This window comes from Colias philodice, chromosome 17 (genome assembly GCF_061535455.1).
Source record: "Colias philodice isolate Cphi_HAF_F1 chromosome 17, ilColPhil1 Martin Lab GWU primary, whole genome shotgun sequence".
Taxonomy (NCBI): Eukaryota; Metazoa; Arthropoda; class Insecta; order Lepidoptera; family Pieridae; genus Colias; species Colias philodice.
In genome coordinates this window covers 4,681,168-4,706,943 of record NC_143102.1, presented here as the reverse complement: position 1 = coordinate 4,706,943, position 25,776 = coordinate 4,681,168, and the positions used below count along the sequence as shown (strand labels likewise).

General features: G+C 33.3%; 1 protein-coding gene across 9 annotated transcripts; it reads right to left on the bottom strand.

The window, feature by feature from the left end:
* Positions 1–11: 11 nt before the first annotated feature.
* Positions 12–25,776, bottom strand: LOC149481031 (uncharacterized). 9 transcript variants are annotated; one of them, XM_089705865.1, is made up of 11 exons: positions 19,713–20,315; positions 19,472–19,665; positions 8,444–8,779; positions 8,207–8,233; positions 7,320–7,456; positions 6,276–6,475; positions 5,914–6,032; positions 5,501–5,648; positions 1,788–3,341; positions 1,434–1,672; positions 12–1,206 (listed from the first exon to the last, which is right to left on the bottom strand). In XM_089705865.1, the coding sequence occupies exons 2-11, from the start codon at positions 19,521–19,523 to the stop codon at positions 974–976; spliced, it is 3,045 nt and encodes a 1,014-aa protein (XP_089561991.1). In that variant the 5' UTR covers positions 19,524–19,665; positions 19,713–20,315; the 3' UTR covers positions 12–973. The 9 variants fall into 9 exon arrangements, with proteins under 9 accessions (XP_089561991.1, XP_089561996.1, XP_089561998.1 ...); XM_089705870.1 differs by lacking the exons at positions 19,472–19,665; positions 19,713–20,315 and adding an exon at positions 25,641–25,776; XM_089705872.1 differs by lacking the exon at positions 8,207–8,233 and adding an exon at positions 3,608–5,275 and having other exon boundaries at positions 1,788–2,153; positions 7,320–7,483; positions 19,472–20,431.

Below are 25,776 nucleotides of genomic sequence, written 5' to 3'. Positions count from 1 at the left end.
CAAAATTTTAATTAATGTTAATTTATTACATGATAGTTTGTTAATTAAAACAATTTACATTAAGTTATGGTCATTTGTTTACAAAACCTTTGAAATAAAATCAGTCTTGTTAAAAATGCTAACTCTATGGGAATCTATGAAGTTAAAATATTATAAAATACATCCATTAACAAGGGCAAAACAAATTAAAAATAAAAACACAAAACTTCCTTCAAAACAAATAAAATTGGCACTTAATTTTAGATTCCGTCTTGAGAAAAACACTTCATTTGTTGTAATTTTACATATTTCCCAATATCACAGATATTTTTTATTGAAGGCAATGTGATATTTTGATTTGGAATAGCTTTAAAATTTATTTTGTGAATAATTGATACAATGTAGTTAGGAAGGCACATTTTTATACTCTCATTTAAGAATTTGGTAACACTGTCCCAAAATAATATCTTTGTTCTACATTAATAAAACGAATCAGTAATAATTTGTATGTATAAAAGGGGATTTAATATAAATCTGATCATTTTATTAATGTTATAAAACCCATTCACACTCATATAATATATTAATACATTACTACCAATCTATAAGATGGTGTAAAGTAACATGATAATAAGCCACTGTTATTTCATCTTTTTACCTTTGTAAAAATCATAACAATGTTAGTTTGAAAACATGTTTTAGTCATAACGCTAACCAAAAATTAGCAATAAATAGGTAATTAATAAATAAACAATGCTATTGCATAACAATAAGATAGAATGTCAATACGAAAAACATTTATGACGAGCGGTACATAGGATAAATAAAATTAATAAAATCATTATAATTTGAGACTCGTTGCAAAAATAACAGTAATTGACATTGGTTACAAATAAAATTACAATTCCGACAACTTGTACGTAAACTTCAAGCATAGAAGTTCGCTTCGAAAATTAGGACTAGATAATATATCGGCCACACGTTCACAAGCACTTCACACTAAGAGTCTTTTCACACCACACTCGATACAAAATTTGGCAGTGTCGACTGGGAACTTGCTCCCACACTCGTGGCAGAAGCGGGATAGTCGCGGGGCAGAAGTTGGCGCGGATTCCCGCCGACTTCTGTGGAGAGAAGTCTCCGAGCCACTCGAGCTGAGAGCCTCTTTTGAGTTCTGCCGCCGTGGAGCGCTCCGGTGCATCGACGTACGAGAACTCGTGTGTTTATCTGAAATAATTATTTAAGTTAATAAATAAAAGCAAAAAAAAATGTGTAAAAATTCATGAAATTATTCTATTGGGCATTGGCACCAATACTTAATAACTGTACCTTGAATTTAATCTGTTCGTTTAAAGTGGATCAAAATCGAGTCTCAAGAAATCGGTTACATTCAAACATAGAGGTGGCAAACAAAAGCGTGTAATTAATTTTTTTTAACTATATTCTAAACTTACCATTTATATTCGGATTTGCTACGCTATTATAAGATGAGTGTATTTCAGATCTTGTTAAAGGCTCCTGTAATTCAGTCGATCTCTCCATAGCTAAGAATTCCTCACTGGATATGGAGCGTCTGTCTTCTTTATGGCTATCACTGGAATCCGATCCAGCTGGGATTTGTTCCAGCAAGACCAAGTCATTTGATTCTTTTACATTGCATAACGAGAGTTTCGATGGTGAAACACGATTTAAGCTGAAATGAATTCTGGTTCATTATAAAATTCGCACACATAAAATTAATTTCAAATTATATAATGAACTTTTTGTATATGAAACAGCTGATTTCACCTAGTTGCCTAGGTAATTACCTGACTAACCTGCTATATGCTGAATCATTGCTCATTTTCCCACTCGGCGTATGGTTACCATTCATTACAGCATCGCTTTTATTTATCTTCTGCTCGCATTTCTTACGAGAGTCTCTTTTCACTGTATCTATATACATTTTTGTGATATCTTTATGAGATTGACTCTTTTCATGTTTTTGTGATTCATAAAATTTGTCAAATTCTTTGAGCGACTGCATTATGTCGTCCTCTAACTGGTCAGACTTCTGCCGACTCCTGTTGGGAGTATCTATTTTGCTCGAAGGTTTCTTTTGGATGGAATCAAGGAGGGAAGTGGAACGTTTGACGGAGGAAGGGAACAGTTTCTCACCCACAATATTGTTACTGCTAAAAACAAGTGACGTTGATTTATTAACTGGTATTAATCCGTTGTTACTGCAATTCAAAGTATTTTTTATCTCGACTTTAGAATCTACTATATCGTTTGATAATTCAGATTGCTTAACGACTCTGGTTGTGGAACTACATGTGCGTTTATTTTCTAATTTTTGTTTATTAACTTCCTCGTCAAAAGAAGTCATAAACTCTTCAAGATCGAAATCTTCACATAAAGAATCATCGTCTCGACCTGAAGTTCTAGATGCTATGCTGTGTTCTAAAGAGGACATTAATTTATGGTACTGATTGCTCAAATCGTTAATAATTGGTGTCGTTGTATTATTTGAATGGAAATTTTTGTTATTTTCATTATTATAGTATTCTAAATTAGCAGGTTTTTTGGCATCATTAGAATTGTTATTGTTGGTACTAAAAGATTCAAACTTAGCAGGTAAATTTTCTGTCGTTAACAGTGACTCTAGACTACTAATTATGTCGGGGTTATTAAGTATAGTATTAACATTAATGGGCAAATTGTCATTTTCATTAATGAGCATAGGATCTATGTAATTACTGTCAGTCATTGAAGAATTATCGCACGCAAAAATTGCATCCAAATTAACGAAGTCTTTCTTTTCTTCGTCTTTTTTAATTTTATCAAGTTTGAGAGGCTGTTTGGTAGTATTTCGTTGAAAAGCATGATGCATTGATGTAGATAATTTAGGAATTTTGTCTTTTAATTTCGGTGTACTATAAACTGAATTATTGTAGCTTGAGAAAGATCTGTTTAAACTACTATTACGATTAAAATATGGCTTATCTACTGAACTAATATTTTCTTTGCTAGACTTAGTGAAGGTCGTGTTGAGATTTGGTCTTTTATCATTCCTATTCAACCTGAATGAACTACATCTCCCACCAAAGGTGTTAGGAGTGTTATCATTATTTGTACTTCCAAAAGATTTCATTCTATGTAATGTGGGTGTTTTCTGATATGTTTTATTCAAAGAGTCTTTCATTATTTTAGTGTTGTCAGGGCGAAGAGTGGAAGATTTAGTGGTAGGAGTTTGCTTTAATGTAGGAAGGGTACGGTTGGAATCTTTAGAATTTTGTTTTTTAGGTATATTCGTATCTGAGGACATAAGCTCTTTCATCTGTCTGGCAGCTGATGCAAAGGGATCATAGTCATCGTCAAGCCTGTAAAAAACCAAATTCTAATTTACTACGATGTAAACTAGAACACAAAGTAAACTACGTGATGCATGATAAAGAACACTAATGTACATAGTCTAAAAAATGCGATATGTAAAATGCAGTAGATGTAACCAACTAAAGCAATGACGAAACAACAATGCCTTCAAAAATACCCTAAATACTTATGTGTACATAGATAAGTGTTCTACTTAAATGTATATTTTTAATTTCCAACTTGATAACGATTTACATAGATAACATAAAACAACCTTTTCAAATCAATGCGAGGTAACTTTAAAGGCGGTGCTTCATCACTACTCTCTTCTCGATTTTCTTTTATAATAAAAGTCCTATATTCTTTATTTGTTTTTTTCTGCATTTTGCATTTTCGATTGTCTTTATATACATTTGATACATTGTTTTTACTTTTAGGGCCCTTTCGAACTAATTTATTGTTTTCTTCTATGGCGGGTAATTTAACATTGGAATCTTGATTCGGAGTTATTTGTTCTGCATTCGTCATTTGATCGTAAAATTTTAATTCATAAACAGTTATATGTTCCATGTCTGAAACTTTTCTATTAACATCATCTACAGCATTTACATCATCCTCCCGTGTTTCTTGTAAAATTTCTTTAAAATTGCTTTTTAGTTCCTCAATCGTATCTGAGAAACTGTGTTTGGTTAACAGATCTTTATTACTATTAGCACATACTGATTCAATAGAGCTAGTTTTAGGGGTATGGATGTGTTCTATGTCGTTGTCTGTAATTTCCTTCTTAGTTTTACTATCACATATCATATCATCTGTCAACGTGAGAAATTCTTCTAAATCGGCGGGATTATCAGTAAACTTTGTATACGTGTCCCCACTGCCGTGGCGACTAACCAGATTGTTTTGATCCTCGTCATCTATTACGTTTTCTTTCTCATCACAATCTAAACTATCTTCACTTAGATCGCGTTCATAGTTTTCATCGAAATGTTCATTGGACAAGTCAATATATTCTTCGACGTCTTCCTTGATTAACTTTTCTGGCCGATTATTTTTGAAAACATCTGTTTTTGATTCAAAATTGGTATCAGAATATTCATTTAGAATTTCTAAACGCTTTATGTTATCCGTAAAGTCTATGGCATCGGAAGAGGATTGGTAAAAAGGAACTTCAGCTTGATTAAAACCGGTAACTGCCTCATCACAATCGGCCTGGTCACGTAGTTCTTTACTATTGTCACAAGAACTCACCATACTTGGATTTTTATACAATAATTCAACGCTAGACGAATTTTCAATTATTTCGTTTCTTATAAAAACATCTGACTCGCACTTGCCAGCCTGAATTTTATTTATTTGTGCGGATTTTTCTTTTTTCTTGTTTTGTTTAGGAGGAGATGTATCGTGTATTACGCAAGGAATGCATGGACATAGAAGTTCTGTATTAATTCCTATAGATTGGCTATTTTTCTCCCTACTTGATTTCGGTGGACAATCCTCCAGACTATCTAAACTCATAGTGCTTTCTTTATGCCTCTTCGGGACATCTTTCTTTATTTTAGGTTTTATATTAATTTCTTTAATCGCTACATGTGCCTGCTTTGTGATTTTGCTGTCGATAGATTTCTTCTCTGTATTTACCGTTTCTTTTTGAATCATATCTTTATTTGTTTTTTTCACTATCTTTTCCTTTTTTGGAAGCGGAATTTGGCTTTTGGAAGGGCATTCAGTTTTTTCTGTGACTTTGGAAGCTCTTTGTACTTTTGCTAATATTTTTTCACTTTTTTCTTTGTGTTTTTCAGCAAGTTCTTCAAGCTTTTTTAGTTGTTGCTTCTTTTTTACAGTCATTCGTACTTTATACTTATTATCTTTTTCTTGTTTATTAACATCGGGGTCAGTATTGCATTGTTGAAGAGGAGCAATTTTATGTTCTTGATTATTTCTAAAGGAGGGGAAAGGAAGGAAAATTCAGTACTCCGAATGAAGATTACAAACAAGGAGATAGGAATACGTTAGTAATTATATACAAAAAATATTAAAATTACAAGAATATGCAAAATCCTTCCTTTCCCCTTATTTGCTAGCTAAGTACATTACCATATACAATATCGTTCTCTATATAAAGTTTGTCTATAATTAGGTCAGTATGGTCTAAAAAATAACTTACCTAGAACTGCTCAAGTCCCTAGCAAGCCTGGCTTGTCTCGCTTTGATATTTGCATCTCCGGACGATTTATTTTGTGACGCGCGTGAGTTCCTTATTACTGGAACATGAGGAGAGTTTTCCTCGTGACAATCGTTACTAGATACCGATTCTGAAATAGAATGTAATAAATAATTGTACCAATAAAATAAAATATGATGTACCTCGATTAGAAATTGTAGTTCTTGGGAATTATTTTAATGGATTATTTTATCGACACTTTTCTTGTAGTATTATAATGGCCTAAGCTACTTTTAAATGTTCTTCGTACAATTTAAATTCAGGTACATAAATTTACAAGGACATTTTCTGAGCAGCTCATTAAGAATAAAGGTAAGAGGGCATAATAATGAATCAAACAGTATTAAAGTATTTACCTGATGCCCTAGACCGCGGGTGTTTATAGTCGCCATATTCCCGCGGCGGTGAAATACCACGACTCGATTCCACAGAAGCTGATCTACTGTTCGATGACTTTTCACGAGTTTGAGATGAACTGTAATATGAAGATAATAATGTCACAACACAATGTAAAATATGACAAAAAAAGTAAAAATATAACAAATTTTCTTTTGAAGTGAAACTTGTTTTATTTATGGCAATACCGTCACGTCATGGAGTAAGACGATTTTGGTATCTTTGAATCTTGCCAAAGAAGTTTCCATTCTGACACGTGAGCTCGGCACACAAGATCTTTGAAACTGCTAACATAATATTTAATACAAAAATACAAAATTACCGTCGTGTCCGTACAGGCGGCGCTTTATACTGCGTGCGCGCATTGAGCCGCTGCTTCGCGTCCGCTATATGCGGCGGCGGTTGCGCGGGCGCGGCCGGTAATATCTTCGCTTTGTCCGCGCACCACTCCACGTGGCGTTCGAACGCGCGCACGCCGAACGCGCGGCTGCAGTGCGGACACTTTTGGAGATCTGCTGTCGGCTATAATAAATAATATCGGCTATAGTGGGATGGTATTTGTGGGATTTCCAGGATAAAACCTATCCTTTGTCCTTCCTCAGGTCTCAAGCTATCTCTGTACCAAATTTGAAGTAAATCCATTTAGTACTTTTTGAAATTAGCCTGGACATACATACACACAAACAGACAAAAATTCTAAAAACTAGATGCACAAGAAAATTAACAATAAACAAAAAAAAAATGGTTACTTATGTTTATTTTAATCTTAATAATTGTTTGTTGTTAAAAATAATCGTATTAGCATAGAAAGCCATGAATTCAACTTCAAGTAATAAGTAAATCCTATAATTTAATATAATTAACACCATGTATGGAGGGTGTCATTTCTCTAGTCTATTTGAAAGTCCAGCTGTTAGGCTATGTATGTAATTAAATCTTTTCTCAAGTTGTATATATTCTGTTATGTTTCCTTGTTGTAAGATTAATTCGTAAACGAGATGCAGAATCTTGATTTTTACATAAAATGCATTGCAGAGTTTGAGGTTAGATTTAAATAACTAGATTAATAATTATCTTCTTCTTCTTTCTTATATATAAAAATGAATCGCAAAATGTGTTGGTAAGCGCATAACTCGAGAACGGCTGAACCGATTTCGATAATTCTTTTTTATTATATTCCTTGAAGTACGAGGATGGTTCTTATGTAGAGAAAACGTAAACATGTACCACGGGCGAAGCCGGGGCGGACCGCTAGTAGGTTATGAAAATGTAATTCTTAATAAAAAATGTCTAGAAACTGCGATAACGACTTAAAACTCGAAACTTTTATACAAATTAAGAAGTTAAGAAATAAGATTATACTTGCCTTCATGATAGCACTGCGAACTGACTGTACTTTTGGCTTAGGCGTAGCTTTGGCAGTGTTCGGCGGACTCTTCTCAAGGAATGGGCTGTTTTCTGGAAGACCGAAATTCTTTGGCAAGTATTGTTCTAAGTCCGTGCCTGTAATTTTGGTAGTTTGTGAGCATGCTAGTGATTTGTATGCTAAATACGCGTGCGTCTGTTTTTACATCACAATGCATAACTCCACATTTCGTGCAAAACCTCCACGATACACTGATCAAACCATGCATTTATTATGCGCCATTATGTTAATATGAATCATTGTTTTATATCTTCCAATGGGTTCATCGCTTGTAGGCGTTCGTTTCGAAACTTGGCTCCACAAACATTATGCAAATATGGACCCAATAACGATAGCGCTAAGTCATAATGGAGTGTCACCTCTTCAAAATATTTACATACAACAGTGGACTCAGAGCACAAATAGCTAGAGTGCGACACTTTAATGGACTGCGGACGTATTGTGGTCGACTTAATGCGGCCTTGAGGAAATGTAGGTAGTGTCATATGTTATCAATTAGATTGTGTCTTATTCAGATTCACGCGAATTAAAATCATTTCTAAACCTGTTATTTTGTTAATATCACAGGCCACAGCTTACTCAATTAATTTGAATTTTTGTATTACCTCTATACATGATTAAAGTTTAAAACAGTATTAGCAATATTAATATAACTAGGAGGTCTAACGTTTTCCATCCATCAATATTTTAGTCCCGTAATTTGTTCTAAATGTTTATTTATGTAGCCTCACGCGTGATGCAAATGCTAAGTATTACTATTAGTTGCATCGCATACAAGGTAGTAACTGTTAAATTGGCAAATAACATCCAAACGGTCATACACTCACCAGAATCACTGTTCGCTAGGATCTGCCCTTTACCCATAACAATATAATACAAAATGTCAGCATTTTTTCAAATTCATGCCAATACAAATTCTATTTCCAAAAGCCAAAAGCTATCTCACATGTGTGTATTTAAACTGCAATATATTTAAAAGTTCTAATCCTACATTCAAATTCGCTGCACATACTCAAGCTTTAGCACTCAAACATCGTACCTATCTACATACAAATGTGTCTTACCTTCGCGCCTCTGTCTCGAAGAGTCGAATGTTTTCCTCTTCTTGATGGTCATTTTTTCGCATATCTTTACGTGTTTCGCTAGAGATTGCGGCACGAACGTCCTTCCGCAGACGGGGCATGGCGCTAGGGGTAGTGGTCCGGAAGGCTCTGGGGCTACGGGGGCCACAGGTTTGGTCGGCACGGGCGGGGACGGCGGGGGCCCCACGCGGCTGGGCGGAGGCGTCCTTGCCACAGGCCGGAACGACTCGCTACTACTCGGAGACAGGCCATCTGTGGGTTCTGGCGAACCAGACCGCGAGGACTTTTGTGAATTCTGCTGTTCTTGGTGCCGTTTGCCTGGAACAGTAATAAATGACCGATAATTATCATTAGGTAATAACAAATACCACATGCGCCTCTACATCCAATTTGCAAAGAAAGTTACAAAAACGCATTGAATAATTCTGATATAATATAGGTATATATTGAATTTTAGCGAGAGATCGTTCCTGACAGGTTTATTAACATTTTACTCTGAAAATTTATTGCAGAGGCGGCACTTCGCTAAAGAGTCACTAGGTCACGAGTCAAGCCATGAGGTCAATCCAAATATTTGTGCCTCGAAATATCATTATGGGTTATGGCACGAACCTACCGGAATTACATTACATAAAAATTGTTATAAATTACAGCGATTACACGTAATAGAGCTAATATGCTCTATTACGACTTACGAGTAATAAAATAGCAAACATTTAAACATTACTTGTACTATAAATAGATATCTACAACTTGATGCATATTAGCATTTGTTTGGTAAGTGTAAATATTTCGTCCTCTACGAATTTAATTTGTTTACACTTTACACATTTCCACACTTGCAATACTGTTTATATTTGAGGACGTCTCGTGCTCTCGTAATTGATGTCACAACTCACAAACACTAAGAAATGTTTGATCATGTATTTATTTTATCTACTACATATAAAGAGGTACCGTGTAACACTTAAAATGTTGACATTGCTTTATCATTCACTTGTATTTATATACATTCATACAATAACAATGACTTTTTCTCAGAAATCTACAAAGAAACCAATTCTTCATAATAATCAAGTTTCACTGGACACCTCTAGTGTGAGGTCTATTTTATTTAAGCAAATCATTTCTAATTATCTATAGATACATCTTCCGATTAGTTGACATTACGCCTAATTATTGGGTAGGTTACGATTGTTTGAGTAATATTAATATCAGTATGTTACTTCAGCACCCACCGCAGTAAATTTCATTATTAAAAACCGGTTTTCTGACCTTGAACGCACGGTCGACAATAATTTATTCAAATCATTAATTAATACGGAGTGCGGTGTTCCTGCGATAAACAACAAACTTTACATAAAATTGAAATTCCTAAGAAAAACTTAGGTGATACATTTTGATTTAAGGCTAGTGGGTTTTAAGTTCAGAAATTTATATTCGAGACGTATTCCTCAGTTGATATGAGACTCGAGACACGATTGAACTGTTAATTCAAACAAAATGCCTTCATTGACCATCTAATAGTGTCTTGGTAATGCGGAATTTTTTTTGTGTTATATTTTTATGAACATAGTAGGAAGATATAAAGCAAGATCTTTTAAATAATATAACGCATGTCATATTCAACTTCAATGATACAAATCGATCAATTGAAAAATACGCTCTACCACTTTATACGCTACAGAGTATTTATTTTGAAATGTTTTTTAAAACATTTACTCCTTTTTCCATTTAAGCAGGTTAATATCAAAAAAATTAGGTGTAATTAAATGTAAAAGCGATAATATAGCATTCTAAAAATGTTCAAAAGACCATTTGGTATTCTGTGACGCGGCGTTTGTCCGTGTTCTTTGAATATATTTGCCACTCCCAATAAACTTATGTAAATATTAATGCAGAGTACATCGGTCGCTCGTGTCTCGACCGTAAATTGCTACAAGTTTTGTTCGACACGGAATATGGGTACAGAATATATGTATGGGCAGGGTTAACAAGCGAACCGCTGTCTGTCAGCTCTACCGTATGCATCAACTGAGTGATGTGCAGTGTGCAAGTAATAAGCGAATGTCACCGATGATTGTATTCGTATGTTTTAATTCTGACTATTTTCTTGAAATCTTGAAAATTAAGGTGAGTCACGTGAGTATTAATTTTTTGCAAATGAAAATATATTCAATCAAGAGAGGGGGCGACCAAAACTAATGATTCTTAAATACTCAACCAACTACTACTACTATGGTACGGGAGCCAGGTGCAAATTTGGTTAATTATTTCCTCTCAAGAGATAATTCGTCAGACGCCTCAGAGTATAGTATTATAAAGCCTCGTGAACGTCAGCTGGCGCTCGGTTGGGGGGGGGTGAGCGGTTGTAGCCTCCCACGCACGTAGGAAAAAAAATACATTCATTCATTCATTTCCTCTCAGCTAAAAATTTGTCAAATTGTAGCTAACCCAATATCTCGACGAAAAAAAATAATCAGCTGGTTACAACATGGTGTATTATACGTCAGCTGGTGTCTCGAACATGAAAGTTAAATTTAAAGAAAAAATTATTTTCCGTGATTTCCTCTCAAACAAAAATTTACCTGATGATAGCTTATATGTAACTGTGGATAAATATATAGGTCAGCTGGCTGTATCTTGGTGGAAAAACCGTCAGCTGATACGGGAGGCTACAACCGCTCTTCCCCCCAACCGAGCTCCAGCTGACGTTCACGAGGCTTCATAATACTATACTTTGATGCATTTTACTAATTACCGCTTGAGAGGAACTTGGTCATAAAATCTGTTCCTGGCTCCCGTACCACTACTACAACAACTACTCAACCAACAAAATTTAATCTTACTTTACTCATTAATAACAAGTAAGTAGTTATGATTGTAAGATTACGTACAGTTTAGGAAAAAAGTATATCAGAAAAAGAAGGTCTATGTTTCATAAATAAAGATTAGACTAGTTGATCCGGAGTTACAACTATTTTAACTAACTGTAAGTTCTCTATAACGTACTGATTACCGGTATAAAAAGTAGCTTGTATGATTAAGTAGACTCCTGTTTACAACAAATACATATTTCTTTGCACTTGAAGGGGGAATGTATTACATATTATGTAACAGAGCTTGTTGATCTTTTAAGGAAATTTTAATTTTTCACTGCTGACCATCGAGATAAGAATCAGGCTAAATAATTACATTGAAGTGGAATAAAAAACATGAAATAAATTTCATTGTCATTAAATCTTTTACGGACTGGAACGCGTTAATTAATGCTATTTATGCTTAGAGTAGCACTACATGGTATGGGTATGAAACAAAGACATACCAACATAAACATTTTAATGCATAAGGTAAAGCATTTAATAAATGTCGTCGTCACAAGACAAAGGCATAAGATGTTTGACATAATTTACAATTACTGGGAAGCGAGATGAATAGCTTCTTTGAAATGTATTTAGAGAACGGCTATTGGAATTTTTACTGATTTTTCGATAAACTCCTAACCGCGTTATCTGTCCCGTCATCGCATAATGAGATGGATAGCTCTTCTGTGTTAAAAACGAGATATAAAGATACTTTTATTACGTAACGGCTTTCGTGACTAACTTTATAATAAACATCACGATAGTAATTCTTCCTGTGTAATAAAGAGAGAATAGGTTGTTAAGAGAACCTTTTCACAGATTCGTGTTTATTGATTTTATTTTAGTAGAAGGTATGTATGTGTTATTGTGTATAGACACAGGGAATTAAATAATTATGTATATTGGGGGAAGGCGATAGAACTATCTAAAGGTTTACACCAACTAAGTACCAGGTTGCGCCTGGTACAATATTTTAACTTAGGGTTCCGAATTAAGGGTAAGAATCTCCCTAAGTTTACACCAAGCCTTAAGTCAGTCAATAAGCATATTCTCTTCGTTTAATACTGAATGGAAGTGAACATGTTTTGCGTTAGTTAAGGTCACACACAGGAAAATCTCAATACCTAGTTCGAGTCGTTTTCTCGCTATGAAAGGCAATTGTGAGATCTACGACAAGTTAAATGTTAACAAAGGACATGAATAGGATATTAACCTCACGTGTCAATTATTTTCCTAAGGTTTTTTCCTAAAGTTACATTGTTGTAACAAAAACATAAGAAGAAAACAATCCGTTAAAATATTCAAACATACTTTTCTTGTGTTGTGGTGACCATTAATTTGTGTAAACATCAACGTTGTTGTTTCATTTGATGCAAACATATTTCAACCGTTATACGGAAAACTTTAGAATAACAAACAATAAATACATTGAAATGCGACTAGCCTAGTAGCCCTAAAAGGAGTGATTAATATTCCACATGCAAGACAAAACGGATGACAATAAGCGGAAGGGTTGAAGCTAAAGTAACACCTTAGCATCTCTGTCAGTAATTTAAAATTAGCCGGTAACTAAGCTTTGAACAAGTAGGGTTTTAGGTACGTCTCTCAAATCCACAGTAAATTAACCAAAACATTAGATTTGTAGTAAGACGTTATCTGATTTAAATCCACAAGAAGCAATAAAGCACGAAATTACTTCCTTGCTTTCTTAACAAAAACATCTACGAGTATGTATTATGGGGATTTTGAGGTTACATCAGATGTTTTTGGAGGAAAAACGAGACACATTTGATCAAATGAAATTGAGCTTTATGTAAATGGCTTAGACTCCACTATAAGTTGTGCATGTATCTGAAACTAATCATAAGCGACGAAGGTATATTAGTTACACACTTTTTTGTTAGAATCATACGTCACGTTTCCACGATTTAAACCTAACATTAACACGGTTGAGATTATATAACTTCACACAAAATGTTTGTGTTCACACAGCATCGAGATATACCGTTCATTGATGAACCTGTATAATTTTGCCTATAATTATATCTATTTGTCTGAATATTATCTTGCCTGAGAACAACAATAATATAATGCTCAAGATTGTTCTACTTCGATTTGTTATTATAACATAATTGTGAACGTCGGACTCCATTGGATCCGAATTACTGACGTGGGAATATTTTAAGTGGGCCATTTTTGCTTCATTAGATAATGTCAGCGACTTTCTTCGAAAGGTTAGTTCTAAGATGATATCCAGTCTTATGACCGTGAGAACATGTTAGCATCATAATATATTATGTCAGGGTGTCCCACTATTGGTATACTAAGCGCGAAGGAACTTGTAGTTTTGCATACACTGATCACGAAAAAAATACTTAAAAAAAAAATTACGTCCAAAATTTTTTGCTAAATTTTTCCTGAAAATCCATGTTTTCTTCTCTAGCTTCGCGTAGCCGGGATATACCGCTTCTCTAATATGAGCATTTTATCTATGAAAACATAATCTTAAACGATAGCTCACGTGCTGGTGGTAGGGTTGCCAACCGTACTATAATATATAGTATTGTACTATATTTCGGGTCTGCGTACTATATACTGTTGAAAACATATATAGTACGCAAAAATACTATATTTTCAACACCAAAAATGTTACAAACAAATCATTCATTAAAAAAAATATGGCTAAGTCATAATATAACCTATTGCGCATATACCAGTGGCGAGAAGAAAGAAACAGAAGTAGTGTATCATTCTGTGGTAGGTATCATTAATAAAAAATGAGCTTTTGATTTATATTAATTTAAAAATTGAATGTGACAAGAAGCTTGACACTTATTTTAAACATAAAAATAACTGCGAAACAACCGACTTCAAAAACGGAAAAGTACAAAATAAAAAAGATTCGATATCATTAATTACTACATATTATTTAGATGTGCTATTTATTAAATAGGTTTGATGTCGGTAAATAATATGTAGTAATTAATGATATCAAATCTTTTTTATTTTGTACTTTTCCGTTTTTGAAGTCGGTTGTTTTTAACGCAGTTATTTTTATTTAATACTTTTTAGTGTATTTTTCAACACGAATCAAACGAGCCCAATCTCGATAAAGTTGAGTCAATATATTACTAAGTTCCTATGGCCACCTTCCGATTCCATCATCAAATCAGCTCTCTGTCATGATAATTTTTCATCGCTATCCAATTTACATACGTATACAAAATTTCAGCTCAATCGGTCACCGAGAAGTGAATCAAAGTTACTTGGTACATTTCAATTTAGTCATCGAGTACAGACAAAAATGCTCATAAAATAAAAACTACTGGGCCGATCCGAATAAAATTTTTATGGGACTAATTCGACACCATCCCGCATCGAACAAAAAAGAATCACGTAAATCGGTTAAGAAACCTCGGAGTAATCGGTGTACATACATAATAAAAAAAATATACTGGCCGAATTGATAACCTCCTCCTTTTTTTTGAAGTTGATTAAAAAAGCTGTTACACAGTGCAAGAAGTGCAAAAAAATATAGTTTTTATAAAAATAAATATGGAATGGAGACCATGGATTGGTCGACGTAAGCCAGGCAAACCGAAAGCACGGTGGTCCGACGATATTTCTAGAACAGCGGGTAAATCTTGGATGCGTCTGGCCAAAGACCGCAAAGAGTGGAAAAAAAAATGAGGAGGCCTATACCCGACTATGGGTGAATTAAGGCTTAAAAGAAGAAATATATATTTGTCTATTTTTTTGTTAATATATATAATAATATACTATATTTTTTTTAAATGTACTATATTTTTTACACTTTATTTTGGAAAATACTATATTTTGATGATGAAGTGTTGGCAACCCTAGCTGGTGGCAAAGTTGGGCGGCTCGCTTGTTATGGGTGTACACATAGAGTTTTAAGAATTCATCTATTTGAAAAAAAAATGCGTCTGGAATTTTTTAATTATTTTTTACGAACTCAGCGTATGCAAAACTATAACCTCCTTTGAGCTTAGTATACCAACAGTGGGACACCCTGTATACTAGTTTGTTTGCACGTCTTGCGTAAACAACGCCCAAGGAAGTGGCCGTAAACAAAACCTTTGTTTTAGTGTGTTAGTACTTTGTAAGGAATTTTAAATTTAAGGGAAAATTTACCATTTATGACCAATGGGAAAATTTATGACCATTGACCATCTCTTACATGTGTAACAATTTAATTATATAAGAGCCTGATTCCTGGAATAAAGTCTGAAATGATTTAAGTACACCTTCTTCTTTGATAGGAAATACAAAATAGTTATGATAGGAAAATTGAAATCAATAATTAATCATAGTCATATAACTGTAAGGCTAAATTCGAAATGCTTTGAAAATGTCAAAAAAATAATAGGTATTGAGGATTATAGGTACCTAAGGAAACTCCAGCCGATTGTGAACCAATCAAATAATATAAACCCGTTCTATAAAACATTAAAAACGATGTGTAAACGACGCTTTTTGTACCGATAACCTTTGTAATGAAGGCAAAATAATTTAAGCAACAAAAAGATTCAATGTCAACTAGCGAATCAATCTTGATATAACGGAATTATCGTACATATTTGGCCTAAACAAATAAAGTAAAAGTGAAACATAATACAATAATTTGACACAAGTAGAAGGTAATTTAATCACGTAACATCACCGTATTACCTTCGCATAAAGAAGAAATCGGTTCACGTTCATTGCGCATTGGAATTTCATACTATGAAAATCAATATTTTTATCTCGAATATCTCTTCCTGATTATAGAAGCATAATTGAATACTTGCATCTGTTCGTTTGATGTTGTTTATTTACTGATCATTAGTGTTCGATGCGGGTAGCCGTCACATCAACGCTCGCAACCAATGATTGTCTTTACGCAAGTGCTCCATTTAAAAACAATGGCTTTAATTTACGTTAACTGGACTACATTTCAATATTATTGATCCGATTTTTGAATACCTCATTTTGAATTACTCATTGTTTAATAATTACGTATAAAATTCCGTATATTTTACCGGTTGATAGTACGAAATGTGCAACTAAATCATGGTCAAATGAAACCTCCCACACTTTCTTTAGTACCTTCGTTATATAAAGCGATATAAAACTCCACTAAAATGATGTAACAGCGAAAATCCTCTCCCAGGAATAGAAAGGAGATAAAGAAAACAATGGAGCGTCGTGTGCATAGAGTTGGCATTTAACCCGGATATGAGTAGCTCATAGTCATACACTTGTGGGTTGTGGTATTGCATCCAACCGCAGCACTGCGACATTTGAGATGGTGTCAAATAATTAATGTGATTTTTATGTCAGTGGTAGGTACTTTACCACATATACCACTTACGTATACCTACTGTAGATGCGGGCTATACTCTATTATCTTTTATCCAGCCTCGTTCTATTCTAAGATCTATAATTGTAGTTTATTATAGTGAGACGTTAAACACATTTTAGCAGCATCTTCGCGTTTTCACACGACTGCAGAAATATTTTACGGTGCATTAAGTTCGTAGTGAAACGTTACTTCAAATTGTTCAAAGCATTACGACTAACTAAAGATAGAGATAACTAAACGTATATTTATTTTATTTCAGTCACGATTAGTTCATTAATAACTTTGTATCTCGATACTATTTATAGACCTTTCTAAGTTGTATGTACTCACTTTCATTTTTATTTAAAACGATAAGACAACACTTAGATGATCTATAGTAAGTGGTTCAAGGATGAGATATCTCCATTTGTTTTAAATAGGTAACTACATACCTACGAAATAGATTTTTAAGACGCATATTAACTTGCATGTTATAGGAAGATTATATTTATGTCCACGTACCACGATTTATTTAATGCCTAAAGTTTAAAACAAACGTTTTCTTTAATAATAGCGCAGAACATAATAATATCTATTATGTTAACTATCTAGTCATCACGAGGTCTTATTCTCACGTAACTCAACATAGAAGCCTCAAGTGTCCACTCGTCAAATTATCTCCGTAAGTGACAAGACAATAGCCATAGTTATGCAAAAGAATACATACAAACTCAAGTTTAGGCCGCGGCGGTATTCCATGATTGATATTACAATAATCCTTTAACGATAATAAACTTTCGAAACGTACATTTTATAATAAACACCGAAACAATTTTAAACGGTACATTAATTATTTGTATAACCGATTATGAAAGGGTAGGTACAAGTACGCAAATATTATGTTATCCAACTGAATTTAAAAAAAAGTAAATAGTGATGAATAATGCTATCAGAATATATTAGGTTATATTAAAACTTTGATTTTTAACCATTTATCGAATTAGAAATCGCATAAAATAGAAAAAAATAAAAGAAATTCAACTCACCACGTTTACGTTGAATACAAAAGCAAGAGAGCATAATTTTAAATCAAATATAGAGCGTAATTTTACAACTGAAACACGCAACGTTCAGCACACTATCTTCAACACTGAACACAAAACAATAAGAGTAAACACCGCGTTTCCAATATCGCAGTGCCTTAGCACTTGAAACATATGCTTATCAGTACATATTATGCTAACGTGCATATCCAAGCTGGGTTATCACACAGTTAATTCAGGTAGGTGTAATGCAAACGGTCAATAAACTTGCAAGTTGGAATTTAAACACTTGAAATTTTTAATAACACTATTCCAAATGGCATGTCAACGCCAAATGAACATGCTAACACTTATAAATCAATTACCGTAATAAGAAATTATAGACACAAAATCAATTGTAAAGATGGCGCAATAAATAATGGCGCATTTAAGTGACTGAAAGAATTTATCGTGCTTTAAAACGGTCTGGATATTATTAAATCTTAAAGCAGCTGTTTCATCTTGAGCAGGGGTGAGCAGTAAGTGAAAGAAAAAATTTATCAGAGCCAGCTGCGCATTGGCGTGAAGCAATGCGAGCTATTATAATTTCCAATACATCTAGATGTGGCGATGCGCTCTCCAAATATTTGCAAATACTATGTGAAACATTTTTTAAATATATTACTTGGAAGTTGCTAGTTGGCACACCTGGCCATTTTGCTATACTGTGTCCACTATGCTCTTGGAGTGATGTTGGTGAACAGTGCCCAGTGTAAGGAAATAATATGTAGAGCTCTTTTTGCCGCCAAATAACGATCATGATACAGAGTTCTAAGTTCTGAGTTCTAACTATACTATTTTTAAATTTAAGTTCAAACTCAAGTTTTAAATTTAATCTATATGGATTTAATTTAATTACTTGAACATGTTTTTCATTATTTTATTACAATTAACTGAAATAAGTAATTATATAATTAATCGTTAGTTAGAGAGTTGTATCCGGAGTACGACATTTTAAAGTTAGACCGTAAAATATTTTACGAATAATAATAACAATCAGCTACATTAAGGGGTAATAATAATTAATAATACGTTATAATTGTAGCAAAGAGCGGTAGTATTAATTAAAGGCTCCGACTCCCAATGCTTGACCGGTTTTGAAGCCGGCAAGCGTGCAAAGAGCTTATTAATTAGGATATTAATATATGTACCTACATTGTACAATTTACATGCTTTATATTGTTAGTTGTTAACCGTTAATACGATTAGATAAAGACACGAAGGAAGCTATTAATTCTTTAAAAACGTTATATTATAAATAACATATTTTGTTAATTATTTGTTCAAAATAAATAGGTTCGTGGAGTTTAATGTATCTTTAGTTAGTTCATTACGAATCAAATTTCCAATACCCGAATGCTTAATTAAATCTTCTGTAAAACTTATAATGACGTCACTGTATGAAATATTTTAACAGTTGATTTCGGATGTATTGATACGATAATAATCCGGAATTGACTATAATAAATAAACTCGATCGACTAAATAAACACAATTTGTAATTAAAATAAAGATGGAAATTAGAAGGCCGAATCTTAAAAATATTTTACGTTTTTTCAGAAAATATCCTTAAATAAATTACGCCATAAAGTTTTTCCTAATCTTTAACATTTTTAGTGCAGAAAAAAAATAAACCCTAGTTTTATAATATTTATATGGCCTACTTATTAATAGTTAGGTACTGCGAATACGCCGCCTCAAAATAATTTTATCTACATACCTCTTTTTGAACCAAATATTGATTTCAGCTTCAGTATAGCGCTCTTCTTCATATTTAACGGATGACCTTACTGCCACGCACAAATTGATACAACACACATCAGCTCACATTTAACCAAAATACACAAGACACGGCGTCCTAAAGTTTTTAGGCAGCTGAATCTTTTTGCTTCTGTTGCCGCTCTTATTTCCGTGCTACAAAAATAGGTCCATCGCTACTTGCATCAACGCAAGCGCATCACTCATTTGCTTTTCCAACATGATATCTATTCAAACGTCTAAAAGGATCACTTGTACGAACACACGGCACGACACAGAAACTGTGCTAACGGGTTGCTAGAGCCCACTCGCGTTATTGACTGTCCTTTGGTTTATCTGCAATACTTCGCTTATCATTTATCACTATTAACGTACACGATAAAAACCTCGGTACATAAGTTTAACGCGATTTTTCGCGGTTACACTAACTTTGATAATTAATGTAAATATTCAGTTTAGTCAGCGGATTACATAATAATTTAACGTGCTTGTAAAACTCAATATCATTAAATATTAAAATCCCATGAGAAATGTTTAATGTGATTTCACAAACACGATGGTAAATATTTAAGGCGGGAACAATCACTGCGGCTATTCTTGGTGGTGTTGCGATCACAACTAAGCGGCGGCAGACGCAGGCGCACGCACTAAGTATTATAACCGGTCAACGATAAACGCACAAACGAATTGTTAAATTTTTGAAGAACTTCCGCTATCAATCCTCTCCCGTATTAACTGTGTGACACGATGAAACGAAGTGATAACTAAACGTAACTTATGAAGCAACCTTAAAGCTATCTCATTGGTGTAGTGGTGACAACACCGGAGACGACACATCCGTCGGCTCTTTTAAAAATGGAATTAACGAGAGTTTCGGGAATAATCGATTCGGTTGAGAACGAGGGATGGGCATAAATCACAGGGGTGTGAGAAAAAATAATGCATGAGTGGCCTTTAAGGGTGAGTGGGACAAAGCAGGCAAAAAATTCTATAGAGCACTTTTGAATTCTTGTTGGGACCCGGGAAGGCAAAGTTTAGGTTTTTTAGTAAACAATAAAATAATAAGCAAAATTTGTGAATTCCAGTTCAGAGGAAAGGTTAATTATACAATAATGGCAAAACTCAAGATATGATATCTGTAGGTAGAGCACCTTATTGTGATCTATGGTCACTTATTTTACAATCCTAAATTAAAAAATAAATATCAACCCTGAATAATATAAAACTAAAACATTTTTCTGCATATTATTACAGCAATGTTGTCTCTTATTTCAAGAATGTGTTTCTTTTTAGTTGAGGTCGACTTAAAACAAGAGTCGTTTATAAGTAACCTGCTATAAACATTTCACTGGCTACGAGATCTTGTTCCTAGTTCCTAAATAATTTTGTTTATTCTCTCTACATATAATAATACAAAGGGTCCGTGACGTTTAAATATTAAATTCTGTTTGGAGCTGTCTACACTTGCGTCTTCATTAAATGTTCACATTTTGTAAATGTGAATGTAGAAAGATTCAATATGTTATTTTGAAGGGGACTTTTAATTAGATGGAACAAACAAACGCTGAAAACTGAAAAAACGTGGATAAAATTTGAAACAGTATGAAATTTATTTAGGAAGTCACGATTAGCATATGCAAGTTAACCTATACGAAATTGCGTAATCCCAATGTGCTTGATAGTCAATTTTAATTAGCTATGCACATTTGTTTCTACCGGGTTCTACATAACGATAAGTTTACAAAGACCCTCATACAACATCAATGCAATAGACCGTGTCGTACCGCTCGATGCTACACTCTGCTGGGCTTTCGTATCGAATGGATGAACTCGATATGAATTGTGAAATTTAAACTCGCATTCAGGCACTGTCCGTCAATCTTTTTGAACCTCAACTCGCCCGTCCATTATAATAATCTCTATATGAATGAAAAACCATTGATCGCACCTCATTTTTAGCGCAATCATTCTGGAATTAGGACGTTATGGAGAAAGTAAAGTTTTCTAACTTGCAAGTCGACGCAGATCAGTCTTTGTCAGATGACACCTATAAAGACTGCAAATGTAAGGCCCAGTAATGATGTGAGAGCTAAATATTTAAATACTGCTTTCCGTCTGTCCAAATTTTAATTCATTCATACATCGTATACACGGTCTAGACCGTCTAAAAAACTTACGAAAAGTGGAAACTTACGAACGTGGAATATTCAAGTATTTAGTTAAATAGAGGAAAAAAAGCTCTTGAATGGTGCATTAAAATACTACAATATTAATTTACTTGTTACATTACATAATTACACATTGTCCTCTTGTCATTTAAAGATACGCCAACTGAAATCTCACGACAGAAAGTCTGCGAACGTCCAGATATGTAAAACAATACCTTATTTAATTATGTAACACACGTTGTTAGCAAATTCAGATCACTAGTGATCTTACTTATTTGAGAAACTAAGTAAACAAAAAACTGGAGCAGCAATTGAAAAGAATACGTTCAAGTGCAAGGGGACTCTATAAATATATTTTATCGTCTAAAACTGGTAAAACTTATTTATTTAATTTATTTATTTATTTAATTATTTATTGCACACACAAAAGAAATAGAGACACATAAAGTACAGGTAAGAGGAAAACAAAGTGTACAAACGGTGGCCTTATCGCTAGGTAGCGATCTCTTCCAGGCCACCGTAAGTAGGTAATATGTAAGGATAGACGTTAAAAGGAGGTGGGTGAGCAAAAAAATAAGGCGTTAGGGAGAAAGAAAGAATAATTATAATATTCAAAACTTTTGAGACAAAAGAACGAATCAAACTTTAAAAATGACAATTTACTTAGTGAAATCGGCAAAATTATAGACAGACATAATGAAGAAAGACAAGAAAATGTTTGTGGGACTATTTTAGACATTAGGAATACTTTGCCTAATTTATGACGAAAATATCCTAAATCATATTGAAGATAGAGTAGATTCCTGGTCGTGAATTTTTAAAATGCGGTACAGCATATTAATATTTTTAACGTATTTAATATTTATTATGAACATAATATTTGAATGTTTGTATTCCAAAGCCACCTTTCTCCCTATCGATAGAACGTTTTATTCAGTAATAACACAATAATAGCGTCGCCGTGACTATAATCTGTAACTATATTGGAATAGGTTGTTTTTGTCTCCCACATCACGAGCTTCTAGTGTTAACTGGAGCACAATAATTGCAACACAACTGTAATATTATACAAAAGATTTATTGGTATTTTGCTTCGGATTATAATTAATTAAATATCTCCTGGTAAAATTGGATATTTTTATATGATTATGAAATAAAAGTTAGTAGTTACCCTCTATATGTGTCTGAATTTCATTGTAAATTGTAATGGGTTCAGTAGTATTTGCGTGAAAGAGTAACAAACACACACTTACACATCCATCCTCATAAACTTACGCATTTATAATATTAGTAGAACTTTTAAAAAGCTGGTTTCCGGATTAGATATAGGTAGGTAATCAATAAATGTTGCAAGCGTATGATTAAAGGAATTCATAGTTGATGTAGGTCATTTATAGGGCTAATTCAAATATACGTCTGGCATATGCAGCTTGATGGATGATTCCAATTTGCAGTACACGAGACTCAAGAGGTTTTATTAATAAATTTCTTAGTGGTATGATCTTTGAAAACTTTCCTCAGCCCTATAAAACAGATAAATGTAATATAGTTTTATAGTCTAAACTCTAATTATTTTTCTAAGTAAGTATGTCTTTAATTAAAGTTAACTTTACTGTCTTATTTATGTTTCCTTTTTTTATCTTGATTTGTATTATTTAAAGTTTTATAACGGATCTCAATGAGTTAGCGCGTATATTTATTCTTTGGGAGCCGCTGTGTAGACACGACACAATGTCTCGTTTAACGATTTCATGTCAAATTTACGGGTCAAGCAAATCGGATGAGTTTAAACCATTGAAGGTATTTTAATTCAAAATAGATATAATTTCTCTTTCTCTTTGTGTAAAAACAAATATTGCGTTATTCTTGCATAGCTTGACGTCATGGAGTGAGTCAATGAACTGTCATAGAAAACGAGGCCAGGAGACGACACGCGAATCTCAATTACCAGTAGAGATAAATCTAAATGCTTTTTATGGTTTTTGACGAGGACCAATGTAAGAAACATAAATAATGATTACTGAGCCACGTTCAGCTCTGCTATTATAATATATTCTGCGTTGTTGCTGATAATCGCATGTCGACAGACGACAGACAATAATAATAATTGTTATGTAATGTTATGATCTTAATATCCGTTCTTCATCTATTACATTGATAATGGAGATCTTTGAGGAAGTATAAAATTAAACTTTTAAGCTGAGTGATTAAACTGTGTCTGATTATTTTACGATTAAGTACTAACTTGTAATGTATCAGAGAATAAACGAAATCTTCGATTTACTTTACCCATTATAATTCCATATTGGTATCGTTATTCGACACGGTTTAATTGCTTTGCGTCTGATGTTCCGTTCAATAGCCTTCAAGAAAGGTCCGTGACCACAAAAATGAATTTTTATACCAAGTGGGCGATCAGTGTAGGCTTGCATTACAAAGGTACGTGTAACACAGCTTCGAATGAAACCAAAACAAAAGGCTGACCTGTGGTAATAATACAAAACCCTTTGTGGAACGTGATTGTTATAACACTCTGGAAACCCAAGACTACGGAAAAAGGAAGATTTTTATTTGTAAACATCGCAGAGCTAAAAGGAATCAAAAGAAAGACTCCTGAATAAAATCGAAGAAAAAGTAAAAACACAGGACTATTGACGAAAAATACAAATAAGTGAATGTCTACTTTCTCCAGTAATTGATACACCTATCGAATGAATCGGAAACTATGATTCTCATGTGGATTTACGAAATTTATTTTAGAATAAAATAAATTTAGAGCACACGTCTTTTTAGTACATAAGATATCCAGTTTCATAAGAAGTGATAGAAATCGAACTAGACTACATGATATTTCTATAAATGAACGCGAATAGATACACTATACAGGAAGGAAAAGTGCTCATCACGTTTTGAAATACAAAATATTAATTGAAAAGAACATTGATAAAATTTGATATTGATATAAGAAGACCACACTTGTATAAGGTGATTAATTACCATATACCTAATTCCTTTATATTTCATTTTTTATAAAGCACGAAGTCATCGAAATAAAATCCAGACGAGATAAGAAATTGTTGATCGAGCTCTATCCGGACTTTTATAGATGTTAGGTACTTTTATCGTCAATGAATAGCACTGCTCTACATTTCTATGCCTCTTCACTATATTGTAGTTTGTAGGCGTTGTTCTTTAGGTTCTCCAAAAATCTATATTCATTCATAACTTAATAGGTGTGGGCCTTGAGGCATGACGTAATATCGCCAATTGCGCGCCATTGCATAGGTACCTACTTATTTACAAGTCATAGAAACTGCGATAAAACACTGGATAATCTTATAATACCATTTAGGTCTACTTCATTCTTAGTTAGGAAACTTGAAAATATATAATCCTATAAAGTGAATGTCGCTGCTTTTAAGTTGGGTGTTTAAGTTTAATTTAATGTAGCACTAAATTTTGTTTTTTTTTTGTTGATGTTTTAAATTCATTATTTTTTATGAGAGTATATTTTGTAGTCTTTACATTAACATTTAATGATAAAACTATTTGTGTGTACTTAATCGAAAATTTTTAAGTCAATTAATTTTTTTCATTACATTTATATATGTAGTCATGATTTGTAATTCTTATTAGATCGTTATTTATGAGTCTTATTGAGATTATTTACACATGCAGCTTGGATAATTTCAATTAATTTTTTACTTAATAAATTAAATATAGCATTCAAGCACCAACTTTAATGTTTACGATTTTTTATTTAATATTTATCTCTATGCCATTAATTCAATAATTATTTTCAGCTTTAATTAAACGCAGACCTAAATATTATTATAATATGATCATTGTATTCTCCAGACAAATATGTTCTGAATATAATATTTTATTAAAGTTCGACGTAATTTATGGCGTTCATAAAAAAGAGCAGTCAAAGCAAATATTTAAAAAATAATCAAATCTTACCTTCGTAAATCTCCATTCCTGTTCCGGCCAAATAAAATCAAAAGTTTTTCAAAACGTTTCTATGACGACCCATGATAACATTGACAGCCTGCCTACTACGATCTCATTGGTTAAAGATTATTGAGTTGTTTTGGTT